Source organism: Homarus americanus, unplaced genomic scaffold (genome assembly GCF_018991925.1).
Source record: "Homarus americanus isolate GMGI-L3 unplaced genomic scaffold, GMGI_Hamer_2.0 scaffold45299, whole genome shotgun sequence".
NCBI classification, from domain to species: domain Eukaryota; kingdom Metazoa; phylum Arthropoda; class Malacostraca; order Decapoda; family Nephropidae; genus Homarus; species Homarus americanus.
In genome coordinates this window covers 838338-863667 of record NW_024753650.1, presented here as the reverse complement: position 1 = coordinate 863667, position 25330 = coordinate 838338, and the positions used below count along the sequence as shown (strand labels likewise).

The following is a 25330-nucleotide window of genomic DNA, read 5'->3' as shown; positions in this document are numbered from 1 at the left end:
AACACCATCTGCGAGGGAATTACTACACCACGTCAGGTCCCTCATAACACCATCTGAGGGAAACACTACATCACGTGAGGTCCCTCCTAACACCATCTGGGAGGGAGTTACTACACTACGTGTTTGCTGTTCAACACGTACAATCCTACATTAATCTGTATGTTCACTGTATGTTCTTTCACCTTTCTCTAATGAAGGCTTTTGTTAAACCACCAATGTATGTAATAAGTCATTTATGTCCAATGTATATTTTCAGCCTTCGGGCTGCAGAACTTTTTCAATAAACCGTGAATTATTATTATTATTATTATTACATAAACAATCATTATTACGCTTATACTCACACACACTACAAGTAAACGTACATAACTACTCCCCCCCCCTCCTCCCTCTCTGTTTCACCTTCCCCACTCCGTCCCCCCACCTTCTCTCCCCCTTCTTTGCTACTACCCCTGCTAGATAGATAAACAGGTAGATAGATAGAAACTTGGATATGTAGACGGTGTAAATAGATGTGTGTGTGTGTGTGTGTGTATGTGTCTTCTTGTGAGTGTGTCTGTACTACTGTGTAAAATAATAATAATAATAATATACGGTTTATTAATAGAGTTGCAGCCGGTGGCTGAAAATATACAGACTTACATTAGATTTAGACATAATGATTAATACGCATTGAATACATTTACAGGGCTGTACAGTACATAAGTCAGGAGTTGTTTATTATTTTAACAATAGATGGGATGGTGCTGTTCTTATATCTATCGGTGCGGGGTCTTATGGGCTGAATTTTGTTGTAGTGGCGGACTGCACGAGTTGGGTGGGGAGCTGCAGGTGGCAGGAGGTGGCGATGGCGAGGGTGGTGCTGTAGTCCACGGCCAAACCTTTCCAGTGCGTGGTGGTGGAGGTCACTGAGGGATGGCACTTCCAGGGTGGAGAGAGCGTTGGTGTAGCCGGAGTATTCTGCGCCGAGCATGATTCTGCAGGCCCTTTTCTGTACCTTCTCTAGCTGACGTTGTTGGGTGGAGTTGAGAGAAGACGACCAGGCTGGTGACGCATACGTTAGTTTGGGGAGAATAAAGGCATTGTAGATGGTCCTCAGCTCTGGCGTGGGTGTCCCAAGTGACCTGAGTCTTCGTAGCATGTAGAGACGGTACGAGGCTGCCTTGACTGTGTTATTTACATGGACCTTCCAGTTAAGTTTGTTGTCTATGGTTACACCCAGGAGTTTGGCAGACTGCACCAGCTGGAGAGGATGGGCACCCACTGTGACTTATGTGATTTAGGCATAATAATATGCGTTCAATACATTTACAGGGCTGTACAGTACATAAATCAGGAGTTGTTTATTATTTTAACAATAGATGGGATGGTGCTGTTCTTATATCTATCAGTGCGGGCTCTTATGGGCTGAATTTTGTTGTAGTGGCGGACTGCGCGAGGTGGGCGGGGAACTGCAGGTGGCAGGAGGTGGCGATGACGAGGATGGTGCAGTAGTCCACTACCAAACCCTGCTAGTGCGTGGTAGTGGTGGTGGTCACTGAGTCTGGGGTAGGTCGGTAAGTCCTGGTGGCAACTGGCGGTGGTGAGAAGGTGAGGGTAGGTGACCACAGCAGGGACAGGTGGGGGCTGCGTCCCATGGGAGGCAGCGGCTGGGGGGGAAGGTAGTGGTTACCGAGATCAGTCATAATGAGGTCAAGGGTGGCATTGCCATGTGTGGGCGGAAAGTCTACTATTTGTGTAAGGTGGAGGTGTTGGGTGATGTCACTGATGTCTAACTCATGTGTGTGTGTGTGTGTGTGTGTGTGTGAAAATCTATGAAAAACACATATGATTACCGTAACTTCCCATAGATTAAGTAATACAATATCCATTAATTCACAGAAATACACGGAATATAATATACACTTGGTACAGGAAATAATACTAATGTACGTGAATAAATAGAAATAATAATAATTAATAATAATTAACGGTTTATTGAAAGAGCTTGGCAGCCAGAAGGCTGAAAATATACAGTTACATATTTGGGGAATGGGTTCCTAATTACAAATAATATACAAGTAACATAAGTGATACAAATAAGATATATAATAACTAGATGGGGAAAAGCTCAAACTACAGTGCATTTCAACATAATGACAGTGCAAGAAGTAGTAGTTACTGGGAGTGAATACACTGGTTTATTACAAGTTATTGATAATTTTTACAATGGTTGGGACTGGGCTGTTCTTATAGCGATCAGTTCAAGGTTTGTGTGTGTGTGTGTGTGTGCTCCCGGCAGTGATGAGAGGTAAGCGGAATTCTACCACCACGAAAATTTTTGTCTATACCTCGACCAAAGAATTTCTTGGTCTCACTAACTAAAGAACGGTTTAATTCTCTGTTCCCTTGTTTAAATATAATACGTACTGTATATTAACGAGTCTATGTATATATTACAGGTCTCATTATTATATCGATATTACATGATAAGTTTCAACATTACATCCATTCACTCTGATACGGTAATAATACGAATCAACGCACTACGCAGCCTAGCCTGACAAGCGTCGATTGTTGCAAGCTGCCGGGAAAAATGTCGCTCGATTATGCAGTATAAGAGATAAATATATTATAATTTTACTGTACAATTTATCACTGCGGGACTAATCTCCACAGGTTGAAGACTAATAAATTAAAATAAGACATGAGAAGGTACTTGGAGATTTAATTGTAGTGATTACTTGCAAAAAAAAAAACCTGACAATGCGCAGGATGAGAAGAGAAATCGTACCAAGGCATCATCGACTCTCTCTCTATTATTGAAAAAAAACACGTATTGAAGAGACGGAACCTCATGATAGCCCTGAGGCTTCTGCGTGGTGATCCTGATAACATTGTTTCCTTAAAATTGCTAGAATGTATGAACCATGGGACTACTGAGTCTAAATGGATCCATACTACAGCTGCACATATGAAGATGTTTGGACTAGACCACCTGTACAAAGTTGAGACACAACAGCGCTTCCTGCCACCCTGGCGGACAGTTCCCTTCGATATCACAATACCGACGTATCCGCCTAAAAAATAAATTATACAAAGCATTTATCTCCAACACACTGCCAAATTGAGAGCTCTTGAACACATACACACTCTACAGACTGATGATAATATCACACAGACCATCTACACTGATGGATCTCTAAACACCGCCTGTGGGAGGGCTGGAAGTGCTATTGTTGTGACTCAACCTGACGGTAATATAATTGAGAAAGGAGTTAGAATTAACAACTGGGCATCCACTCTACAAACTGAATTAGTTGCCATACTCACAGCTATTAAATTCATTGAAACCACTGTTACTGACAGTCTCATCATCACTGACTCTCTATCCTCACTACTTGCCCTTGGTACCCTCGACTCAGGTTGTCACGATCTTGTCTCTGAAGCCAGACACAAATATGCGTGCCTTGTTGACCGGGGTGTCAGGGTCAAACTGTTGTGGATCCCCTCTCACATAGGCCTCATAAAACATGACAGAGTTGATGCCCTCGCCAAACTCGCGTCTAACAAAGACACCGTTGAATACAATTTGGGTCTGTCAAAAAGAACCCTTAAAACTGTAATTAGGAAAGAACTTATTGATGAGTTTGACGCAAGTAGACAAGTGCAAACAGGCACTAGTCGATCCATAGGTTACCATGATGAGATGTATCAAGTGAAACATGTATATGGAGCAAGTAACAAGATCACTAGATTACAAGATGTTGTAACCGCTAGATTAAGGTTAGGATATAAGTACCTTTGGCAGTATGTTCCTCAAGCAGATGTAAACAAAACTAAATGTAAAGTATGTGGCCATACATATGGCCACACACTTGAACACTACGTCCTCGACTGTGTGAAGATAGAACCTTTTAGGGACAGGTCCAAGCACACTGTGTGTGAAATGGCACAACACCTCATCTCTAATGGCAAGATAGCCGACATATTAAGATTGTATCCACTTTTTTGCACTTAGTAACTATATCAGTTCTCATGTACAGAACCAAATACGCAATGTGCTTGAATACCTCCCACGTAAATGTGAATAACAAAGTGTGAGGCCAGACATACTGCCTCACACGCCTGTTCTCACGCATTTGTGAATAAGTTACCCTTTATGTATAGAACTAAACAAATAATGTAAATGAAATACTGTGTAACTTTCAGTGCCATAATATCCTGACAACGGGGGTTAATTATTATGACCCTTTGTAAACCCTACTCTGTAATCCTTTTGCGCTACCGCTCACAGGATGAGTGTGGGGTGCACAATAAAGTAGCCGCTGCAAGCGGCAAAATCAAGGATACTGTATAGTGTTTGTTTACGAGTGAGTGACTTAGGAGTGACGATCGACGTTTTTGTGTTGAGGAACGAACAAATAAAATAAGTTAACCCATAGTCTTGTGTATGTTTCTTTTACTTTTGTTTTGAGAGATAATATACCATTATTTTAAAGATAACTTACTGTATTCACTATTATTTAAAGATGAAGTATAGCCAACAACACCAAACTAAATCCTTCTCATTATCTCATTTTCTCTCTAACAATTCCAGAGCTGGAATAAGCCGTGAGGACAGAAGTGCTCCATGGGACAGGACAGAAATTAAACTCTTACTGGGATACGGTATACTTCCATCTACTTTCTGCTGTGTAAACCAATATGATGAAAGGACAGTGTAGCCCCTGTACTCTCCCTAAAGGATGGTGGCAGCCTGTCATCGTTATCCTCACTCCTCTTATCCTCTCTCTCCTCCCCTTCCTCTACCCCTCCACCGTGAGTAAACTCTAACCTACAGTATATAATATTTTGTTGTCGTTTCCTTTATACTCCTTCAGATGTGAAAAGTTGGTTTGGGTACGAGGTGGTGCTGGTCAATGGGTGTATCTTAAGTTACTAAGTGTTTTGTGTGGGTGTAGGTGGGTGTATCTTGATTAATTACATGTTCTGTGTAGGTGTTGGTGGGTAACTTAATTAGCACCTCTGTTAGGCAGGTGTAGCCGAATTAACAGGTGTAAGAGTGGGTGTGAATTAATTAGCACCTCTGTTAGGCCTATCTGAGTAAGTCTACCTGGCCCTCGTAGAAACTGTTTTAAATAGATAAAATGACCTGTCTTTCCCCCTCCCTCTTCTTATTCCGGTTTATGCACTTCCTCCTCTTCCCTTTTCCTCCTTTATCTCTTCTTGCTTTTCCTCCTTTATTTTATTTTCTTCCTACTCCTCTTTCTTCTCCCCCGTAACATACTTCCTCTTCCCATCAAGAGTTACCATAACCCATCCTCCTCTTCTTCTCCCCTCCTCCTATTCTTCCCCCCCCCTCTTCTTCCTTCGTCTCGTCTTCACTCCTCTTCCTCCTCCAAAAAACACTATCTTCCCATCAAGATTTACCATAACCAATCCTACTCCTCCTCTCTCCTGCTCTCTCTATCTCTCTCTCTCCTCCACCTACAGGAGTCAAGATGCGCCTACGTGATCATAGTTATGGCAGTGTACTGGATAACGGAGGCGCTACCGTTGGCCGTTACTGCACTCGTACCGATCTTCGCCTTCCCGCTGTTAGGGGTGTTGTCGACGGCTGCTGTGTGTCAGGTCTACCTCAAGGACACCAACTTTATGTTTATGGGCGGACTTATCATGGCTGTCGCTGTCGAGCATTGTAACCTACACAAGAGGATTGCCTTGTTCGTCATTCTTCATGTTGGTAAGTACACATACACACATACTGTACACACAAACACACATGCTACGGTGGTACGTAGTCACATACGCACTATGTTGCCACGTATACTTACACCAATGGTACGTACAACACTCCCACACTATGTACTGTACGTACATGCATACACCCCGTGAGCGGAAAATGTCGCGCTGCAGTGAGTCTTATTTCAGTCAGTCCAATGTAAAGTTAAAATTGTGTGTTCAATATTAAATAAATTCAAGGGTAAGAATCATACAGTATATATATATATATATATATATATATATATATATATATATATATATATATATATATATATATATATATATATATATATACTGTATATACAAACTGGATATGAGATAAGTTAGTTTGTACGTCAGCCAACAAAACCCATGGCCTGAGATGCGGCAGTGAGTAATTACGTTCGTGGGAAATTATTCAGCACAATAGACACAACTTCCCTGGTTTAACGTCCTTGAAAATATTAACTATATTATATCATCGAATTTTTCGTATTCTTGTAATTCTTTAACTGTTCATAGACGATAAAACAATATTTAATAAAGGGTATACTCTGAAGGGAGGGACTAAGTGGTTGTTATCAGTCGTTTCGTCGTCATGGCGGGAGGCACAGAAAACCTGTATTCAGATTTTTTTATATATCAACAAAATATTACCCTTGAGAATATTATACTGTATATTGTATTATCACACTAACGATAAAGAACACCATTTACAGTATATAAACAATGTATTATACACTATATGGGTCACGGGAGCATTTGGCACCCCTGCTTATTTTACCTGATGATTTAACACCCAAACGCATACTTAACCTCACCTAACTAACTTAAACCCAATTCTAACCTAACCCAGCCTAACCTAATCTAACCTGACCTAATCCAGCCTAATCCTAATTTAACCTAACCCTAATATAACCTAACCCAACCTAACCTAACCTAATCCACCTAACTTAACCTAACCTCTCCTGTCCTATACACAGGCACCGTTAGGGTGTTTAATTATCAGTTAAAATAAGCTGGGGAGCTAATCTTCAGGTGATCCTACTGTTCATATGTGAATGATGGTTTAGTTAATAATTCGATTGGTTGTCTGTATTGAGTTGGTACCATGGCCACGTGTCGAGGTACCATGGCCACGTGTCGAGGTATGACATGGCCACGTGTCGAGGTATGACATGGCCACGTGTCGAGGTACCATGGCCACGTGTCGAGGTATGACATGGCCACGTGTCGAGGTATGACATGGCCACGTGTCGAGGTACCAAGGCCACGTCTCGAGTGAACCAGTGGGCAGGCAGGGTGTAGGCTGTGGATCAATGGCATACAAACATCCCCCCAACACGACACAACACTGGCCTCCAACACGACACAACACTGGGCCCCAACACCTACACAACACTTCCTCCCCAACACAACACACCCCCTCCCCAACAAATTACTACAATGCATCAACAGTATGTCTGCTGCATGGTGCCCCCCCTTCCCTAAACTGGTACCCTGGTTTCATAAAGACAGTAGGTATGACCCAGAGAGTGATGGCTTTAGCAAGGTGATTAAACTAGTCGTTGTAATTGAACTAGAACGTGTTTTGGTTGACTTAAATAGAATATGTTCTCCAGTATATGAATAAAAATAATATCACGGGTGTTATGGACTATATAAAGGAAAATATTTGTGGTACGAGATGTTATTGTTGTCAGAATTTGTCTCAATGTCAGGGTGCGGTGGCTGAGTGGATAAGATGCTCGCCTCCTGTCCTATGAGTCGTTGGTTCGTAGGTTTTCACGCCCAGGGCTTCCTTAGTGAACTCAGTTGTAAGGTACCTAAGTTTATCGTTCAGAATGTGAAGACTGTCGGGAGCAGTGCTGCATACTTAAGGCTTATCTTCTCGCATAGATGATTAACTATTCATTGAGCTCAGTATTTAAAACTAATAACAATGTCTTGTCTATAGATAAACAGATATCTTTAATTTTACAGTACATCACATTACCTGATATAGGAATATAATGTTCGCCCATACGATCTTTTTCCTGCGTCCTACCAGTCAGCCAATCAGACGCCGTTGTTCTCTTCCACCATACCAGCTGCCGAAGCAGTAGCTGGGACCATTGTTTACCCCTCGCGTCGCGTGTTGTTCACCCGCCACATCCAAGGTCTTTCCCATGACCGCCGCCAACCACGACACAGATCATATACAGTACCTCAGATACATTATCAACTAATCATTATTCAAAGAAGAAAGTCTTTTTTTTTACTCAACTTTACGGATTATGAAATATTTTTGAGATTGTGGAGGTGGTGGTTGGTTAATACTGGCGCCATTGTTGGTCTTTATGACGTCATGACGTGCAGTGTTGACTGTGGCGTCATGGGGTGAATTTTATACTGTGACGTCACGAGGTATATTACTGACTGATTTCATGGTTATATTTATAAAAAAACATCACTTTTTTGTCAAGCTTTTCCCTCTTTTAAAAGCTCTACTGTGTCACATACGCTCTTTATTAAGCTTCCTCCTCTGTGGTAGTTTTACGCACTCAAGAGCTCAGAACACATTAAACTCAATAATCTCTTAGTAGGTAAAGCTGAAGTCCAAGATGGCGTCAGAATTTAGCGAGATTACTGAACAGACAAACTGATAAGTGGTGATATGGGTGAAGTCTCTCTAGGTCGTCCTTGGCTCAGCTGAAGGGTGACCATTCATCCTTCATTATGCTGTGCGAATTAAGCTTGTTTTAAAAAAAAATCATATCACCTGAAGATTAACCACCCTAACTTATTTTACCTAACCTACCCTAACCTAACCCAAGCTAGCCTCTGCATGAGCGAGAAAGATTTTTTTTTTTTTACAGGATGACCCACATCAGGGCTTGGGGACAAAACTATGACAATAAAAATAATAATAATAATAATAATAATAATAATAATAATAATAATAATAATAATAATAGTAATAATAGTAATAATAATAATAATAGTAATAATAATAATAGTAATAATAATAATAATAATAATAATAATAATAATAATAATAATAGTAATAATAATAGTAATAATAATAATAATAATAATAATAATAATAATAATAATAGTAATAATAATAATAGTAATAATAATAATAATAATAATAATAGTAGTAATAATAATAATAATAATAAAGGCCTATAAATAATTACACAAATTTAAAAAATAATCATTAGTGAGAAACGATATAAGTATGTTGCGTTGTCAAAGCAAGAGAAACAATTGAGACCCTGCAATTGTGTGTATGAGGTAGAAAGTCAGCTCAGCAACCTGGGACTTGGTCACAATTTTCGTGATACCATATGGCTGGAGGGTCTACCATTAGACAACACATTATGCTTCCAATATCTTCCCAGGCGGTAGTACCTCCCTGTTTGGTGGCTGTGAATGCCACACACACACTACAAGGTGAACTCTCCATTGGGATTCCCAGTTTATTCGCTTGTCATGGCCGTCTGTTTACGATTTTGTATTGTTATTTTACCTGATGATTAAACACACTAACATTACTTGAGGTTGGTGGGGGGTTAGGTTAGCACTGGGGTGTTTAATCTTAAGGTGAGATAAAGTCGAGAGGGGTAACTAATCTTCATGAGGACTGTATATCGTCGCATGGTGAAAGATGTTTATCCAGTGATTTGAGAATTATCGTGGCTCTGGCAGCTTTAGTGGTAGTACGCAAGTAGGTTTGATAATTACTTGCCTCAGTAAGACATGGTCAGCGCAGTTCTACACCTCTATGTAATATCTAACCAAATCTAGCATAACTTAACCTAACTAAATCTAACTTAACGTTTAAATTAACTAAACCTAACCTAACCAATCTTCAGAAGGGGTATTAGAAATAAACTGTCCAGGCTAAAGGTCCATAAGAGTCCCGAACCTGACATGGTGCATCCTAGAGTGCTAAGAGAGTTGTGCAACGAGCTTGACGAGCCCCTGAAGATCCTGTTCTGTAAATGCCTGGATGAACAAATGGTCCCCAGTGAATGGAAAGTGGCTTATGTGAGTCCTATCTTCAAGAAGGGCAATCGTCACTCCACGAACAACTATAGACCGGTGAAGCCTGACCAGCATAATATGTAAAGTGCTTGAGAGTATTATCAGTAGATGCTGCAATGGAACATCTAATACGAAACAACCTTGTAAAAGATTGCCAACACGGTTTTATGCCGGGGCGCTCTTGCTTAACACAATTGCTCAAGGTATTGGACATTTGGACCCATATTCTGGAACGGGGTGGTAATATCGACAATATATGCCTAGATTTTGCCAAGGCTTTCGACAGTGTACCCCACGAAAGGCTGAAAATCAAACTGGAAGGGTACGGAATTCGGGGAAATGTCCTAGCGTGGATAGAAGACTTTCTGCATGACCGCAAGCAGTGTGTGGTGATTACTGGCACGAAATCGTCATCTGTACCTGTTTGTTTCATAAATGACATGCCTGACGTTGTACACTCCTCCATACAAATGTTTGCCGATGACGCCAAGTTATTTCGGGAAATTAAGAACCAAGCGGACTGTGAAGAGCTGCAGAAGGACCTCTGTGGGCTCCAGGAATGGTCGAAGAAATGGCTGCTGAGATTCAATGTCACGAAGTGTAAGAGGATGCACCTGGGGCGTACCAACGTTAAGGAGGCGTATCATATGTCCCAATGGGATGAAGAAACTGCATTAGTTGAGACTGTATGTGAGAAGGACCTAGGTGTGTATGTTGACAATGAGCTGAAGTTCTCGGGCCATTGCGAGAAGTTAAATCAGGCAAAAAAATTATTGGATCTTATAAGAAGGTCGTTCAGATATCTAGACGGTCCGTCCCTCGTAACAATCTTCAGGAGTGAAGTGCTTCCCCATCTGGAGTACTGTCACCCCATCTGGTCCCCGAGATATGCTAGGAACTGTCAGTTTGTTGAAAATGTTCAAAGGAGGGCCACCAGACTGGTGCCTGCACTTCGGCACCTCAGCTACCCTGAGAGATTGGAGCGCCTGAACTTGCCTAGCTTATACTACAGACGGGCAAGGGGGGACCTAGTTGAGGTGTATAAGCATCTCAGGGGGCACTACTCAGATGAGTGTCCTTACTTGGAGCTGGCGGACGCTCATCCCACAAGGGGTCACAGCCCAAGATTGAAGAAGCCGTAAGTCCAGAAAACTGTGAGGGCAAACTTTTTCGGAGTGAGGGTTGTAAACTCTTGGAACAATCTACCAGAGAGTGTTGTGACGGCACCGAGTGTGATCTCTTTTAAGACAAGACTTGACCAACACTGGAGTGGGTTCAGGTACATTCAGGAGCCGGTGCATGCCCAGTATTTGCCAACAGTGCGTGACAGAGACGTGACCGATCGCCCGGGCGGCTAGCTCGCCGATCTTTTGGTGAAGAAGATAAATGAAAAGGAAAAGTAATCAGAGACGTGACCGATCGGCCAAGCGGCTAACAAGCCGATCATTGGCGAAGAGGATAAAAGTAAAGTAAAAGAACAATGAAGCGTCAGAAGGAAGTGTCTTTTTTGAACCGATAGACGGCGCATCGTTTAGGGGACTGGGAGATGGAGATGGGGTAAGATGAAGTGTGTGTGTTTAAGAAGTAAGAAAGACGACGCATGAGCAATTTAAAGATGTTAAGAGGTGTGATTTGGTGAGAAGATAAAGAGTAACAACTGAGAGAGAGAGAGAGAGCATGCATAAAGAGGACAGTTAAGGAGACAGTCCTGAACACTGGAGAGGAGAGGGAGGGACTGACTCAGTGAGGCAGCCAGCGTAGTGGCAGCCTCGGGCGGTTGATGCTCAGGAACGCTGCAAGTCAAATCCTATAATCATTTCACTACCATGGAATTAAAATTACTCTTTTCTTGGTGATAATATAATCTTATGAATAATGAAATAATATCATCTTATCTGCAATACAATAATTTTATCAGTAATATTGACGGCAGGACAAACTATTGGATAAATTATAAACAGGAAACACGTACATTAGTTTTTTGTTTCGTAAGTATTATTGAATGTATATAATAAAGGGTAAATATATCCTAATATAATTCCAAATCATAGTTAAATTTATATTGTGTATATATTAACGTAAATACACTGTTTAAATAAATGAATGTCGCAATATATGCAGACACCAACTGTGACCTAACCGAACCCAACCTTCTCATAAGTTATTCAACCTCTCCTGTTATCCACCCTTGATAACTTTTTCTGTACATATATAAGAGCTTTTGAATTGTGTCCTTATATACGACAGAGTAAATGTAAATATTGGCAAAAAAAGTGTGTGTGTGTGGAATAAATGATATAATAGGTTTTTAGTGAGATGCTTGTCTTATTAGAAGTGTAAATTATCACATGTGTGCTGTTAATACCTACCATAAGCTCATTTAGATTTATGTTATTAAGTCTACTACCGTTACTATTACAACCTCGTGGTATTGTTTCTTTGTCCTGTATGCATGATTATTGTTAGTGATAGTTTCATTATTCTTATTATTATAACCAACGACATCACAATTAACATTATCAAGATCTCATGAGTCTGTTAGATTCTTTTCTCTACCCATAAGTCTCCCCCCTCAACCCTCCCCCCTCCCTTATCTACGGTTTGTCACCTATTAGTTCAAAGTCACTTCCTTTTGATGCTTTATTGTTCGAACCTTAAATGCATTGATAGCAAGACGGTATTTTTGTAAACGCACAGAATTAAGCGAATACGTGTAGCATTTACCAAGGCTTATAAATAGTAAATTGTTATCATTGATGCTTGCAGGAATTTGTGGATGGTTATTGTGGCGCTGATAAACTGATGCCTTCCTCGCACCCACTAACCTCCGGAAAGAGGTGTTGATAGAGGCACTGAAAGAAATTAACCGTAGGGAAACGCTGAAGGACATATAGTACTTCTCTGAGTGAGTTAATAAACCCCAGAGATTATATGATAAAAAATGTTTAGCATGAAATGTACTATTCTCTGTACACGTGGCTATGAAAGAACACAAGCACAATGGTGATATAATGTGACACAAGAAACCTGCAGCACGACCCTGGAGCATCGTATTCTCTCCATCACAACTACTACCGCCATCACGCGAATCAGCTAACCTAGGGTTACCATATCTGAACATTCAAAAAAGAGGACGCTCCCGAAGACATTCACCCCGGCACACACAGGCTAATATACAACATACATGGTATAGAAATCTTAAAAAAAATTACCTTTGCTTAAGGCTGAACATCTTCATTCCCTTAGCTGCAGTCTTCTTCCCCCACTGTGTGTGTGACTTGATGTGCCCATGCATACTTTTCTGTAGATTGGATCTTTTTCAGTATTGGCTGATTGCTCTTTAGAAAGGTATAGAAGTCACTGCAAGATGTTTCTCGGAAGTTGTACTGTACAGTCAGAATGCCTTTCATTGTTTCAACACTCAATTTGTTCCTTTCCTTTGTCCATTGACTTTGCATCAGTGAAAAAACTCTTTATACATTTGCATTGTGACATGATATAGCAAAGAAGAATTGTGCAATTCTTAGCAATTCTGAGTGGCATTCAATGTTCTTTGCTTTTTCAAAGTATCTGGTCCACTTTTTATGTGTTGGCAGATTACTAAATTCTTCATCACTCTTGTAATTTTCCACAAACTGCTTCAGGTTACTAACTTAGCCAAAACACTTCATCAACTTCTACCCCCTTATCAATCAAATATTTGACAGCTAAGTTGACAACACCTACAGGCGTACAAGTGACTTATCAGCTGACGAAAACTGAACGAGATCTCTACGGTTTCCACCTTCCCCCTCTCGCTCTCTCTCCCGTCATTACAGTTTCATGTTTGTTTTTTTTCCGTGAAGAAAATGATGGAAGCTGAAATTCCTGACTTTTGAAGAATTTTAAAAATTCCTTCCGGATGAAGATTTCGAGACCTAAATGGAGGACATGTCCGGGAAAATACGGACGAATGGCAACCCTAAGCTAACCCACGTCTGTTCAGTTCCAGGGTTACTTATGATGAAAATTACTCCAACTGTAAAAATGGAATTAATCTACATGAGAAAATCAGGTATTTAATAAAATGATAAAGACTGAAAAAAAAGAAGAGCTTGTGGTAGCATAAACGCAATCACAAAATGTCAAAACTTATAAGATATGATGAAGGTAAATTTAAATGAAAGCTTGCTGTCACATTTTACTCTTCGCGTTTCTCCTGTAATTTATTTTCAGTGTAATTGTCTTCATTATTTGTGTTCTTTATATTGTTTATGTTATATAAATGACCCCTCTCATCTATTTTTTTTTTTCCCAGTAGTGTCGGGTATAATAACACACGGTAAACGATAATATTGCTTAGAATATTTCCCATTCCACTGTGAGTCTGATAATGTAAAACCAGACAAAACAAAGAAATAAACTGGATGATTCCGGCCGTTGGTTCGGGGTGCGTGAGAGTCCGCCTGCTGACGTCACTTAACTCCGCTTATTTGCGCCCTAGTATACCTCTTTCATCTCTATATACCTTAATTAGCTATATTAGTCCCCCTCCTCCCCCTCCCCCCAAAAAAGTAATAATAATATATTTTCAGGTCAGAGTCCGCGTTTGTTGATGGCGGGTTTCATGATTACCACTATTTTCCTCTCTATGTGGATCTCTAACACTGCAGCCGCCGCTATGCTCGTTCCCATCGTTGACGCCGTCGTCTTGGAGCTGTGTAAGGTCAGTAGATTCTTCCTCTGTTGCCCTTTGATGTTTCTTTTTTTTAGGGGTTTAAATCAGATGAGGTTATGTTAGGAGACAGGGTTGATTTCAGGTGGGTTAGATAAGTGTCTTTTTTTTACACACACAGCAAAGCAAATCTCATATAATTTCTATATTATCAGCGAATAAAGACTACGATGAAAGCTGTAAATGTGAATCATCATAAACAAAAATACACATAATAAAGATTAGTGTAAACCGCAGAAAGTCTTGGGTATGAATCCGTATGTTTGGGTGTTATTCTTGTTGGTCGCGTGAGAGTTTACAGTAACTCATCCGACGTGGCTACGATGACGTCACGAGCTGTAGTGTTGCCATTATGAGGGGGAAACGTTGTCATTGATACCAACGTTGAGGACATACCGAGAAATATTAGATGAAAGAAAAAATTTAAATTGTTTTAACGTTACGTATTGCAATTAGATGCTTAAATAGTGAATTTAACTGGCATTTTATTGTGATTAAATATCGTATCACATCTAACACGTTCCACCCAACAGTGTTACCATCGCCGAATTTAACCTAGTTTCGTACAAAAAAAAATTGCTGTTACTCATACAAAATTTACAGCTTTGTAGAATGTTCGACTGTGCTACTCTGAATAACTTAACGTCAGTGTGTTTTATTTCCAATACTATAGGACGGAAGGTCATTCTTGGCCTTATACCTGCACTGTCTATGTGTACAGTACTTGCTGAATCAATGAGAATTTGTACGACATTATTGAATATGTTTATTTATTTATCTATATATCTACCTATGATTGCAATATGATATAGCTGTGTTAATCTAGCTATAACTCTCTATCTGTCAGCCCTAACAGTTAAAATAGTATATTCATTATTATTTTATATTTATTTATTTATTGTGCCTCTAGAGGACCCCATGTTTGACCGCCATGCGTTCGTGACTGACTTACACGCTCACGGTGGGGTCCTAAGGGAGGAGGGGGGTGCTTATAGTGCTGCCAGGCGTATGGTTAGCTCGGGAGTAATGCATCTGTACCCAGTTTTGGCTAGTTCATATTTAGAGCGTCATAATATTAGTGAATCCATTGTGGGTTTATTTGTATTGATGTGTTATGACTAATAGTAAAGGGAATATTAGTTCACTAACCTGATGATTAAAGCCTCTTAATCTACCCTAACCTAGGGAGAGTTAGGTTATGGAATTAGTACAGTATATATCAGTATACCTTTAAGTAATTAGTTGTTGATCTTAATTATGATTTGTTTACAGACGAGAAAGATTGAAGTTCGACTGGAGCAGGAGAGGGCGGTGCCAACTCTACAGGAGGTTACCGTGTCCTTACCCAGACAGAGTCGCCTTAAACTCTGCGATTCGGACGCCACCTTCTCCGACATTATTATTAAGTGAGACTGCCGTTGAAGACTTTCGTTTTTTATGTATATGTTCGTTGGGAGACTTATTTTTTCCGTCAGTTTTTGTCTTTGTCAGTTAAGGGGGAGGGTAATGCTATATTATTTAATAGTTTTCTATAATACTGGATGTTTTTATTTTTTATCAGTAAAAATTCTGTCAAAATTAGTTACGTCTTGTACTGTATTTTTTTAATGTAACGTAGATTTAACGGGTAAGCTTATTAGGTTTAAATCTGTGTTTTGATTCTAAGATATGGCCGTGTGTCGTGCCAGTGTGTACTGTACTATGATGAAATAATGGTATAGACTATAAGAGTATCATCGTAATTTCATGAAATACTTATAAAAAGTTATAATCCACACATACACGTAGTACATCGACACACACACACGTCAAGCACATAGTTCACCCCCCTTCCTCCTCCTTAGGGATGAGGACGGGACTCCACAGTTAGAACGGAAGGAGAAGCAGGCGAAGGAGCTTCCTGAAAATGAGGACACCGACGAAGAGTCCAAGGCGGTGAGAAAGATGTTCTTCCTGGGGGTGGCCTTTGCTGCTAACATAGGAGGCACCGGCTCACCCCTCGGCTGTGGCCCTAACCTGGTTGTGATGGGCATCCTGCAGAAGTAAGTGATGGTGTGAGTTGATGTTAATGATATTATTCATTGTTTCAGACACAGAATTGATGTTGATAATCACCAAACCACCTACAAAAAGTGCAGTGTTCCTAAAACCCTGCCATCAACCACCTACAAAATGCGCAGTGTCTTTAAAACCCACACAAAATACACAGTGTCCCCAAACATCTGCCACTACTCACCCGTTTAACATTATAGTCTTGTCACCTTAGCACGTTCGAGGAACCCACCGGCCTCAACTTCGCCACCTGGATGATGTTCAACGTACCTGGGATGATTATATGCGGTGTGTTGGGGTGGTGTTGGCTGCAGATCCTCTTCATGTTCTGTGGGTGAGGCTCTCATCTTTCTCGTTTGGGTAAAGTCAGGAACTTCACTTCAGCCATTCATGATAACATAAAAGAGATATTTTAATCCTGGGAATTATAACGTTTGATTTAACATATACCTGTATGTCATTGTTATATTATTATTGGTAAGATGAGGTTAAAATTCTGTATCTATCAGTTAGTATTAATTCATAATAACTCGTCTTGCAGGAAAGTTAGAGTACAGAAGTCAAGCCCACTAAGGGAACGAGCCATGAAGATGTTCCTCCGTGACCACTACGACGGCCTGGGCAGGATCACCCAACACGAGCTGGTGGTGTTGACCTCCTTCACGCTCCTTGTCTTCCTGTGGGTGTTCAGGGCGCCAGGCTTTATACAGGGCTGGGCTCACCACGTCTCTAACCTCTTCGAAGACAAAGTGTACGTTATTAAATGCTATAATGTTAACTTGAGGATCGGAAAACAATGAAACCTCCATATAACGGACATAACAGACTTTGTCTCTCCATATAACGGACTTCTTTTGATATAACATAGTTTCTCTCGATATAACGGACTTTTTCTCCATATAACGGACTTCTTTTGATATAACATACTTTTTCTCTCGATATAACGGACTTCTCAATATAACGGACTTTTTCTCTTCATATACTTCGTTAGATGGAGGTTTCACATCTAACGGACCCTCAATATAAAATTTCATCCTATCACAAATTATCTTTATCTAAGGGAAATTTTTTGACTTATAAACCGTTCAAAAAAAAGGCGGGATAAATACAGAAATAATCCAACATAGAACAATTATTATGTCCCAATACTTATGATTTGTGTTTGTTTTAAATATATTTTGTTACCTTCTTATAATACTAAATTCCTATACAACCTTAGTGTCTTATTGAGTAGTTCGTTTCAAGTTCGTATAATGCTGTTCATTCACAGTTTGTTTTCTCAACCACCTAACGGTCAAAAAAACAAATAATTACAATGTCTTTTATTCCTTTTATCTCCTGTAAAGAACAACTCGATTTGCATACTGTACCTTGAAACATTAAGCAAAGGTAAGGAATAAGTGAAATGACCCCATATATACCAGGAATTTAGATACAGTACTTTGTTGTTGTTCAGTGTAATAATTGGTTCACTTGTTAAACCATAATTACTTACAAATGAGTATGCTGATAGCTAGACTGATAGATAGATAGTGAAACCTCTATTTAGCGGACTACATGGAGAGGAAAGTCCATTATATCGAGAGGTCCGTTAGATGTGAAATCTCCATCTAACGTAATATATGAAGATGAAGGTCCTTTATATCAAGGGCCCGTTAGATATGAAACTCCATTAGGCGAAATGTATGGAGATAGACATCCTTTATATGGAGGTTTGACTGTAGATAGAGACTAAAATCACCCAATATATAAACTATTACCAGTCACAATAATTATTTAGCTTCTTTAAAACAACTTCACCGTGTTGCAGGATAATCCGAGACGCGACGCCAGTGATGCTGATGGTGTGTCTACTCTTCACCATCCCGGCCAAATCTCAGTGTTGTTCAGACGTGGATAGCGGTGAGTTGCTCTCTCTCTTCAGTGGCACTCTAACTCCCTGTAGATGGAGTGTTTATAAAGTACAGTACATCATAAGACATTGAAGAAAAATAAAATAAATTAATTGTCTGTTTTTAGGTGTAAAGTTGATGAGACGGCAGCTTTTTTTAATACGATTTTTCTGACGAGATGAACTGAATTGTCTGGTTTGTGTAAACTAGTAAAAGAGCCTCTCCCTGTCATGACATACTAATATTATCCCGACTGTTTTCAGATGACAGAAAGCCAAAGAGGATGGAGATGTGCTTGACGTGGGAGGTGGTACACGAGAAGCTACCCTGGGGAATTATCCTCTTGTTGGGAGGCGGCCTGGCCATGGCCGAGGCCGCCAAATCATCGGGTTTATCCGTCTTCCTGGGCCAGCAACTACAACACTTCGACGTCATGCCCAAAGAACTGATCGTATTCGTGGTGTGTCTCATGACGGCCATGTTGACGGAAGTCGCCTCTAACACTGCCACAGCCTCCGTCCTACTGCCAGTTATCAAGGATCTGGTAAGCGACACTTGTATATCTAAGGTAGTGTTGTATAGCTGTATATCTGTGTATCCATCTTAGTAGTTGTCATCGTTACTGTCCCTTGTCAAAATATATTGTGATGGATAGAACAAGAACACTACTGCATCTATGTCTTAACTATACATTTACCAACGTAGTATTCTAATACAGTATACATCAGAGCCATCATTGTTTATATAAGTGTTTAAATGTAGACGTTGCCCTCTCTCTTCATTACTCCAGTCATTCTTCCTTCACTGTCCCCTCTTCCTCTTCCCTCTCAATTTACAATCAAACTCACCTCTCATTTTCTACTTCCCTTTTTCTTAGTACTTCTCTCGGTCCGTACATCCTTTTCTCCCTCGCTCCCTTCATCACACCTCCCTCGCCCTAAGGCGCTGGGAATCAACGTCAACCCCCTGTACCTGATGCTGCCGGCTACTGTATGCTGTGCCTATGCCTTCATGCTGCCTGTGGCCACCCCGGGCAATGCTATCATCCTCACTGCCGCCCGCATGAGCACCCACGAGATGGTATAGTGAACCCATGTTGTTCTATGTTAAGGATTTGATCGTGTATTAAACCCCTGTTTGTTCTTCGTCCAGTATTTGATCAAACAATAAACCCATTTCGCTCTACGTGAAATGTTTGATCAGACAATAAACATCTAGCTTTCTTTGTTCAATATATGGTCACACATTCAACTTACGTCATCCACTAGGCAGTATTTCATCAAACTGTGAGCCCATAACATATTTAAGTACAGGAGCATAATGATACTATGTACAGTGTAAGTAAATATGTGTTTGTGTTGCAGATGCGAGCTGGGGCGGTAATGAACGTGCTGTGTGTGTTGGTGATCACACTCATGATCAACACACTCGGGGTGGCCATCTTCGACCTACACAACATCCCCTCCTGGGTCAATTCCACCACGACTTCAGTTCACTAAGTTCCTGTATCAAGGACTAGTGTTCTCCGCCACTGTTATGTCAATCACACCAGTCACTTACTAGAGCTATTGTTATATATCAATCACGTCCGTCACATTATTAGAAGCGCCTTTGCCACCATCATCACTGTTCATGTGACCTACATCACAATGATCAGCTGTTACCTCCATCAGTTTTCTCAACTGCCACAACAAATAGCAGTCTTCAACAGTGCCAGAGATATGTTGAACTTGTTGTTAAGATAAGCCTTCACCTCACCACATGGATTACCACCTACTTCACCTTGCAAAGAGAAATCTTCATTGCGACAATCTTCTTGGTCATAAATATTTTTTGAGATACGCCATCACAACTGCCATCTCTGCCACCAAGCTTGGAGTTCTTCACCATAATAAATTAAACCTTATGTTTTGTGAGTCGTCTAATAGGGAGAAAGTTATCATTACGATTACCCTTATCGTCGTGATACTTGGAGAAGCCATCGTTGCATCTGTAGTCTCAGCCATTCAACTTCGACCTGCCTTTCATTTCACAACGCAACACTAGATACAGCTTTCACCCTAACTGCCATTTTGATTATAAAACTAGGAGAAGCTTTCACTATGATTGACAGCATCACTCACCACACAAGGGGAGTCCTTTATTCTTGACTGTTATATCAATCACATAATTAGGAAAGGCCTTCACTACAATCTTCATATCCAGCACAATTACTAGATTCAGTTTTCACCACCACGAGTGCTAACGACGAAGCCTTCACCGCCACTAGTTATCTCGGCCATATTTTCAAGAACAACTCAGTATCCTTCACCTCTAGTTTCGGATGAGCTACCACATAAGAAATGGTCCTCAACCTCGTCTCTGGACTTATCATCAGAGATTTAGCCAACAGTGACGCGTACTGCCTATTCATCAGGATAGAATCATATACAGTACAGGGATATTAGATGAAATAGGAGTACAGTGATTACCGGTAAGATTTTAATTAATGTGTTTTGATAAGCTAATTGGAACTGTTAAACTTAAGAGATACAACATTTATCTTGAGTCTGTATTTTATCAAGAAAATCACTCAATCATTTACCGTATCGTGCCATTGGGTTGGATTCCATGACGGTTTTTTTTCCAAGGGTAAACAGTTTCAAGGACTATAAACAGGTTGAGAACCATTATCCTTATGGTCTACTGCAGCTGTTGCACATCTATATGGAATTACGACAAAATTAAATCAGTTTACAGTTGATGAACCAGAAACAGTATTCATAGCTACTTAATGTAGGGTTAGAGGTACTAAACCCAGGTTCTTTAGTAGTAATTCTTTTTTATGACTAATGACAAAACTGATACCTCAAGCCGAATTAGAATAGGTCGGACTCTGAAGAAAAGATTTATTACTGTATCTTCCTTGTGCTTACGTCAATAGGTGGCTGAAGGTTTTATTACATGAAACACGAACTTTATTTTCAGTGACTTGCATGGGAGTTACTGAATGGGTATACAAAGGGATAAAGTAATGTTTGGGATATAAAATTCATATACGATGGGGGGTGGGGGTGTGAAGTATATACAGTACAGTTTAATATATATATATATATATATATATATATATATGCTGATAACCACAAGGAAAGAAGAAAACACGAAGTTCCCAAGCGCTTTCGTGTAATTCACATCTTCAGGTTCAGTCTGTACTCACCCCTGAAGATGTGAATTACACGAAAGCGCTTGGGAACTTCGTGTTTTCTTCTTTCCTTGTGGTTATCAGCATATACCTAGATCACGCGCACCTACAGTGATTTACTTGCATATATATATATATATATATATATATATACTGTATATACTGTATTTATATTTTACTTTCTCGACAATACACTGTGATAAGCTTATTCCTTAAATGATTAGACTAAATGCTGTGATACTTTCTTTTTAATTAGAATTCCAGACTTAAGACTTCAAATTGGCAAAACCAGTTGAATCATTTCCTAAATAAATTTGGTTCGTGTGGTGAGTTGCCCACATGTGTATAGTTTCTACATAGTTGTCAGTGTAATGTATATATTACTCACCAAAATTAAGGAGGATTATAAGAACAAATACATGTCTAGAAAAATTCTAGATTTACATGAAGAAAATAATTAGTTGGGTACAGAATTGGAATGATTTTATCAATGTTTTGGACGTGGGGTGCGAGAACTGTCTTATCATGCTGTCTCTTGCCTTCAGAGAGGTGATGATCATGACTAAATCTACAAATTCTACCTCAGCTGAATATATAAATATATTAACTTAAGCTTCTTGAGGTATAATTTTTTTTATAAAACATCTACTGTTGTTAGGTGTACAGATATGTGTACGAGGAGATGGGGTTATTGAAGTTAATCTATCTTCCTCCTCAAAATCACAAGTCATCAACAAGACAATTGGTGGTGTCTGTTGGTGAGGGAGGAGGAGGACCTGACTCCTCCAGCCATCTACTGCTGGAAGATGCACTAATAGTTTTTACGCAGAACTTGAGACAATGTACCGTGGCATATCGAAATTTTTTCTAGGTCTTGCCATTTTTAGATTATAATAATGGCTTTTATAAATATCGTCAACGATTGTTTTCCTTTTATATCGAACAAAATCTGTGACTTTTTATCATGTTTTAGAGCAGATGATATCAGTCCTCAAATCATGATTTTTGGTGTCTTAGGGCCTGTAAGTCTTCAGTCAATGACAATACCGAATTTGTGGTTTATCTTGAAGAAAACAAAAATAGATGGTTAAACACTGTTCATAGTGGACAGATGACAGTATGGTGTTTCCTTCACTACCATATGGTGAAATATATGAAGTAAAAAAAATAGCAACAAGAAAAGGTAATGTAAAATATGACTAAATCGACAGAAGATAAAGAAGTTACAAGGATTTGAATGTTTGATCATTACTGAACCCGTCGATAGCAAGAAATGGCCTAATTTGAAAGGCTTGTGATGACATACATGATCTGGACTGTAAGGAAATTATGAAAAAAATCGGATTTGAAGTTCCAAGGGTATTGTGAAATGCAAAAACAAGTATTATAGCAAACTTTTTATAATGGAATCGTGATGTCTTCAGTAAACATGTGGGCGATACGTTTGGAAAATTACGTGAAGAACGAGATCGGAGTATAATTGAATTTGCTATGTCTTAAAGTACTATATGTATATAGTTTTACGGTTAAGCCTCAGTATGTTGTATAAAGAAAAGTGAAAGTAGAAAAGGAAGACTAAAGAAATATAGTTGAACTTTCCAAGATCTGAATGTGGATTTTGGTACATGGAACAAAAAAAAAAGACTAGGAATGGGGTGTCTTAACTGGAGAAAATGGAAAGACTTAAACAAAAATAAGAGTGAATTCATATAAGGAGAAAACATTTATTGTAATAAAATTTAGCCAATAATGTTGTTTTCTACTTTTATTATGTCATGTCTGTGAGTAACAGAACTGCTGACGTTATCTTGAAACTTTACCTAGCATTAGTGAGGCCACACATGGATTATGCGGTTCAGTTCTGGTGTCCTTATTATAGAATGGACATAGATTCTTTGGAGAGAGTACAAAGAAGAATGACAAAAATGATCCATAATATTAGAAACCTTCCATATGAAGAAAGACTGAAAAGCTTAGGCTTACATTCATTAGAGAGGCGTAGAGTTAGGGGAGATATGATAGAGGTGTACAAGTGGGTAAGTGGGATTAACAAGGGTAAAATGGAAGATGTTCTGAAGCTCAGTAATAACGAAATAACTAGAACAAATGGCTTTAAATTAGATAAATTCCGATTCAGAAAGGATATAGGCAAGCACTGGTTTGGTAATAGAGTTGTGGATATGTGGAATAGGCTACCGAGTGCTATAGTAGGATCGGGGACGCTAGGGAGCTTCAAGACGAAGTTGGATAGGCACATGGAAGTGCTGGGATGGGTGTGAAAGGGATCTGCCCTGTATGGGCCAGTCGGCCTCCTGCAGTATCCCACTTTCTTATGTTCTTATGTTACATATATATATATATATATATATATATATATATATATATATATATATATATATATATATATATATATATATATATATATATATATCATTATGACTGACCTGGTGTGTTGGTGTGAGGATTAGTGGATGGCATCATTATGACCTGACCTCATGTTTTTAAGGTCACCCTGTATATTTAAGCCTCTCTCTGTCCATGTAATCCAGTTGCCTCTGAAGATGTCTTGAATAAAGGCGAAAGCTAAGGTGCTCCGTTGTTTCCCTTTTCCCGTGTGTTTTTATCAAGATTTATCTTATCCACGTTTTCATTGTGGATCTACATGATATATATATATATATATATATATATATATATATATATATATATATATATATATATATATATATATATATATATATACTGGTTAGTCTTTATCACTTTTAGTACATATAAAGTTTTCATACGTAAAATGTAATACAACTTCATTTCATTTACGTGTTTTGTTGCGTTGTTTATCCTCTCTCTCTCTCCCAAATTATATTCGTTCTGTTACCTCCTTGTGACCCCCTTCCCCTCCTTCCTATGATATGCCACGGCAGCAGCCTCGCCTCTGTCAGGATAACGACGTACTATGGTTTGCTCTCCGTCCAGTAGCAAGTAATTGTACTGAAAGGGGTCGTATTAAGTACCTAAATCAGGAGTTGTTTATCTGTGTCTGAATTGTTAACACTGTTTATATATTTTGACTAAGATGCTCAATTATAGTAAATATTATGCATTTATGGTATGTTATTATATTTCCTGCTGTAAACTCATTCTCGGGAAAAATGCAATTTATATGAAAATTTTTAGGCTACATTTACATCTTTAAAGAGACGAATAAAACAATGGTACTTTAAAACTGGAGGACATTTGTCATACTGTATATAATTCACTGTATGCGAACGTACCTCTTCCCTTGCTAATATTGGTTCTCTCTCTTACTCTCTACAACCTCTCAAGTCTTTCATTTAAGATTTGTTCCAACAATGTTAATGCCTGGTTTCCTTGTGCCTCCCTTACCTTTCCATTTTGGCATTTTCACTGCCTTCCTCCAATCTGTCAAGATTTCCCGTAACTACATTTACTGTCTTTTGTAAGAAATTCTTATGGGGGAGAAATAACCTGCCAGATAAAGATGTGACAACACCAAATGTAAGCGCCTTTCAGTCCAAACTTTACAAACACTGAAATATGATTAATGCACCTTCAGGAGCCAGTACTTCTCAACGGTGTGTAACAACCGACCGGCTTGTACAGTCATATGCATCACAGCTATTTGACATTCTCTACTTTAAGAAAAAAGGAAAACATCGACAGTACTTACTGTTACCAGTGAATGACAGCGGTTAA

At 39.4% G+C, this 25330-nt stretch overlaps 1 protein-coding gene across 1 annotated transcript in view; it reads left to right on the top strand.

Moving 5' to 3' along the window:
* LOC121855412 (solute carrier family 13 member 5-like) overlaps nucleotides 1-21531 on the top strand; it is a 34245-nt gene extending 12714 nt beyond the window's left edge. Inside the window, exons 2-12 of the mRNA XM_042350318.1 lie at nucleotides 4580-4800; nucleotides 5476-5725; nucleotides 14352-14482; nucleotides 15764-15897; nucleotides 16336-16533; nucleotides 16758-16877; nucleotides 17085-17294; nucleotides 18354-18445; nucleotides 18699-18979; nucleotides 19378-19515; nucleotides 19800-21531. Of these exons, the coding sequence (XP_042206252.1) occupies nucleotides 4687-4800; nucleotides 5476-5725; nucleotides 14352-14482; nucleotides 15764-15897; nucleotides 16336-16533; nucleotides 16758-16877; nucleotides 17085-17294; nucleotides 18354-18445; nucleotides 18699-18979; nucleotides 19378-19515; nucleotides 19800-19934 (1803 nt within the window). The 5' untranslated portion in view covers nucleotides 4580-4686 and the 3' untranslated portion in view covers nucleotides 19935-21531. The remainder of the gene's footprint in view (nucleotides 1-4579; nucleotides 4801-5475; nucleotides 5726-14351; nucleotides 14483-15763; nucleotides 15898-16335; nucleotides 16534-16757; nucleotides 16878-17084; nucleotides 17295-18353; nucleotides 18446-18698; nucleotides 18980-19377; nucleotides 19516-19799) is intronic.
* The last annotated feature ends 3799 nt before the right edge of the window (nucleotides 21532-25330 follow it).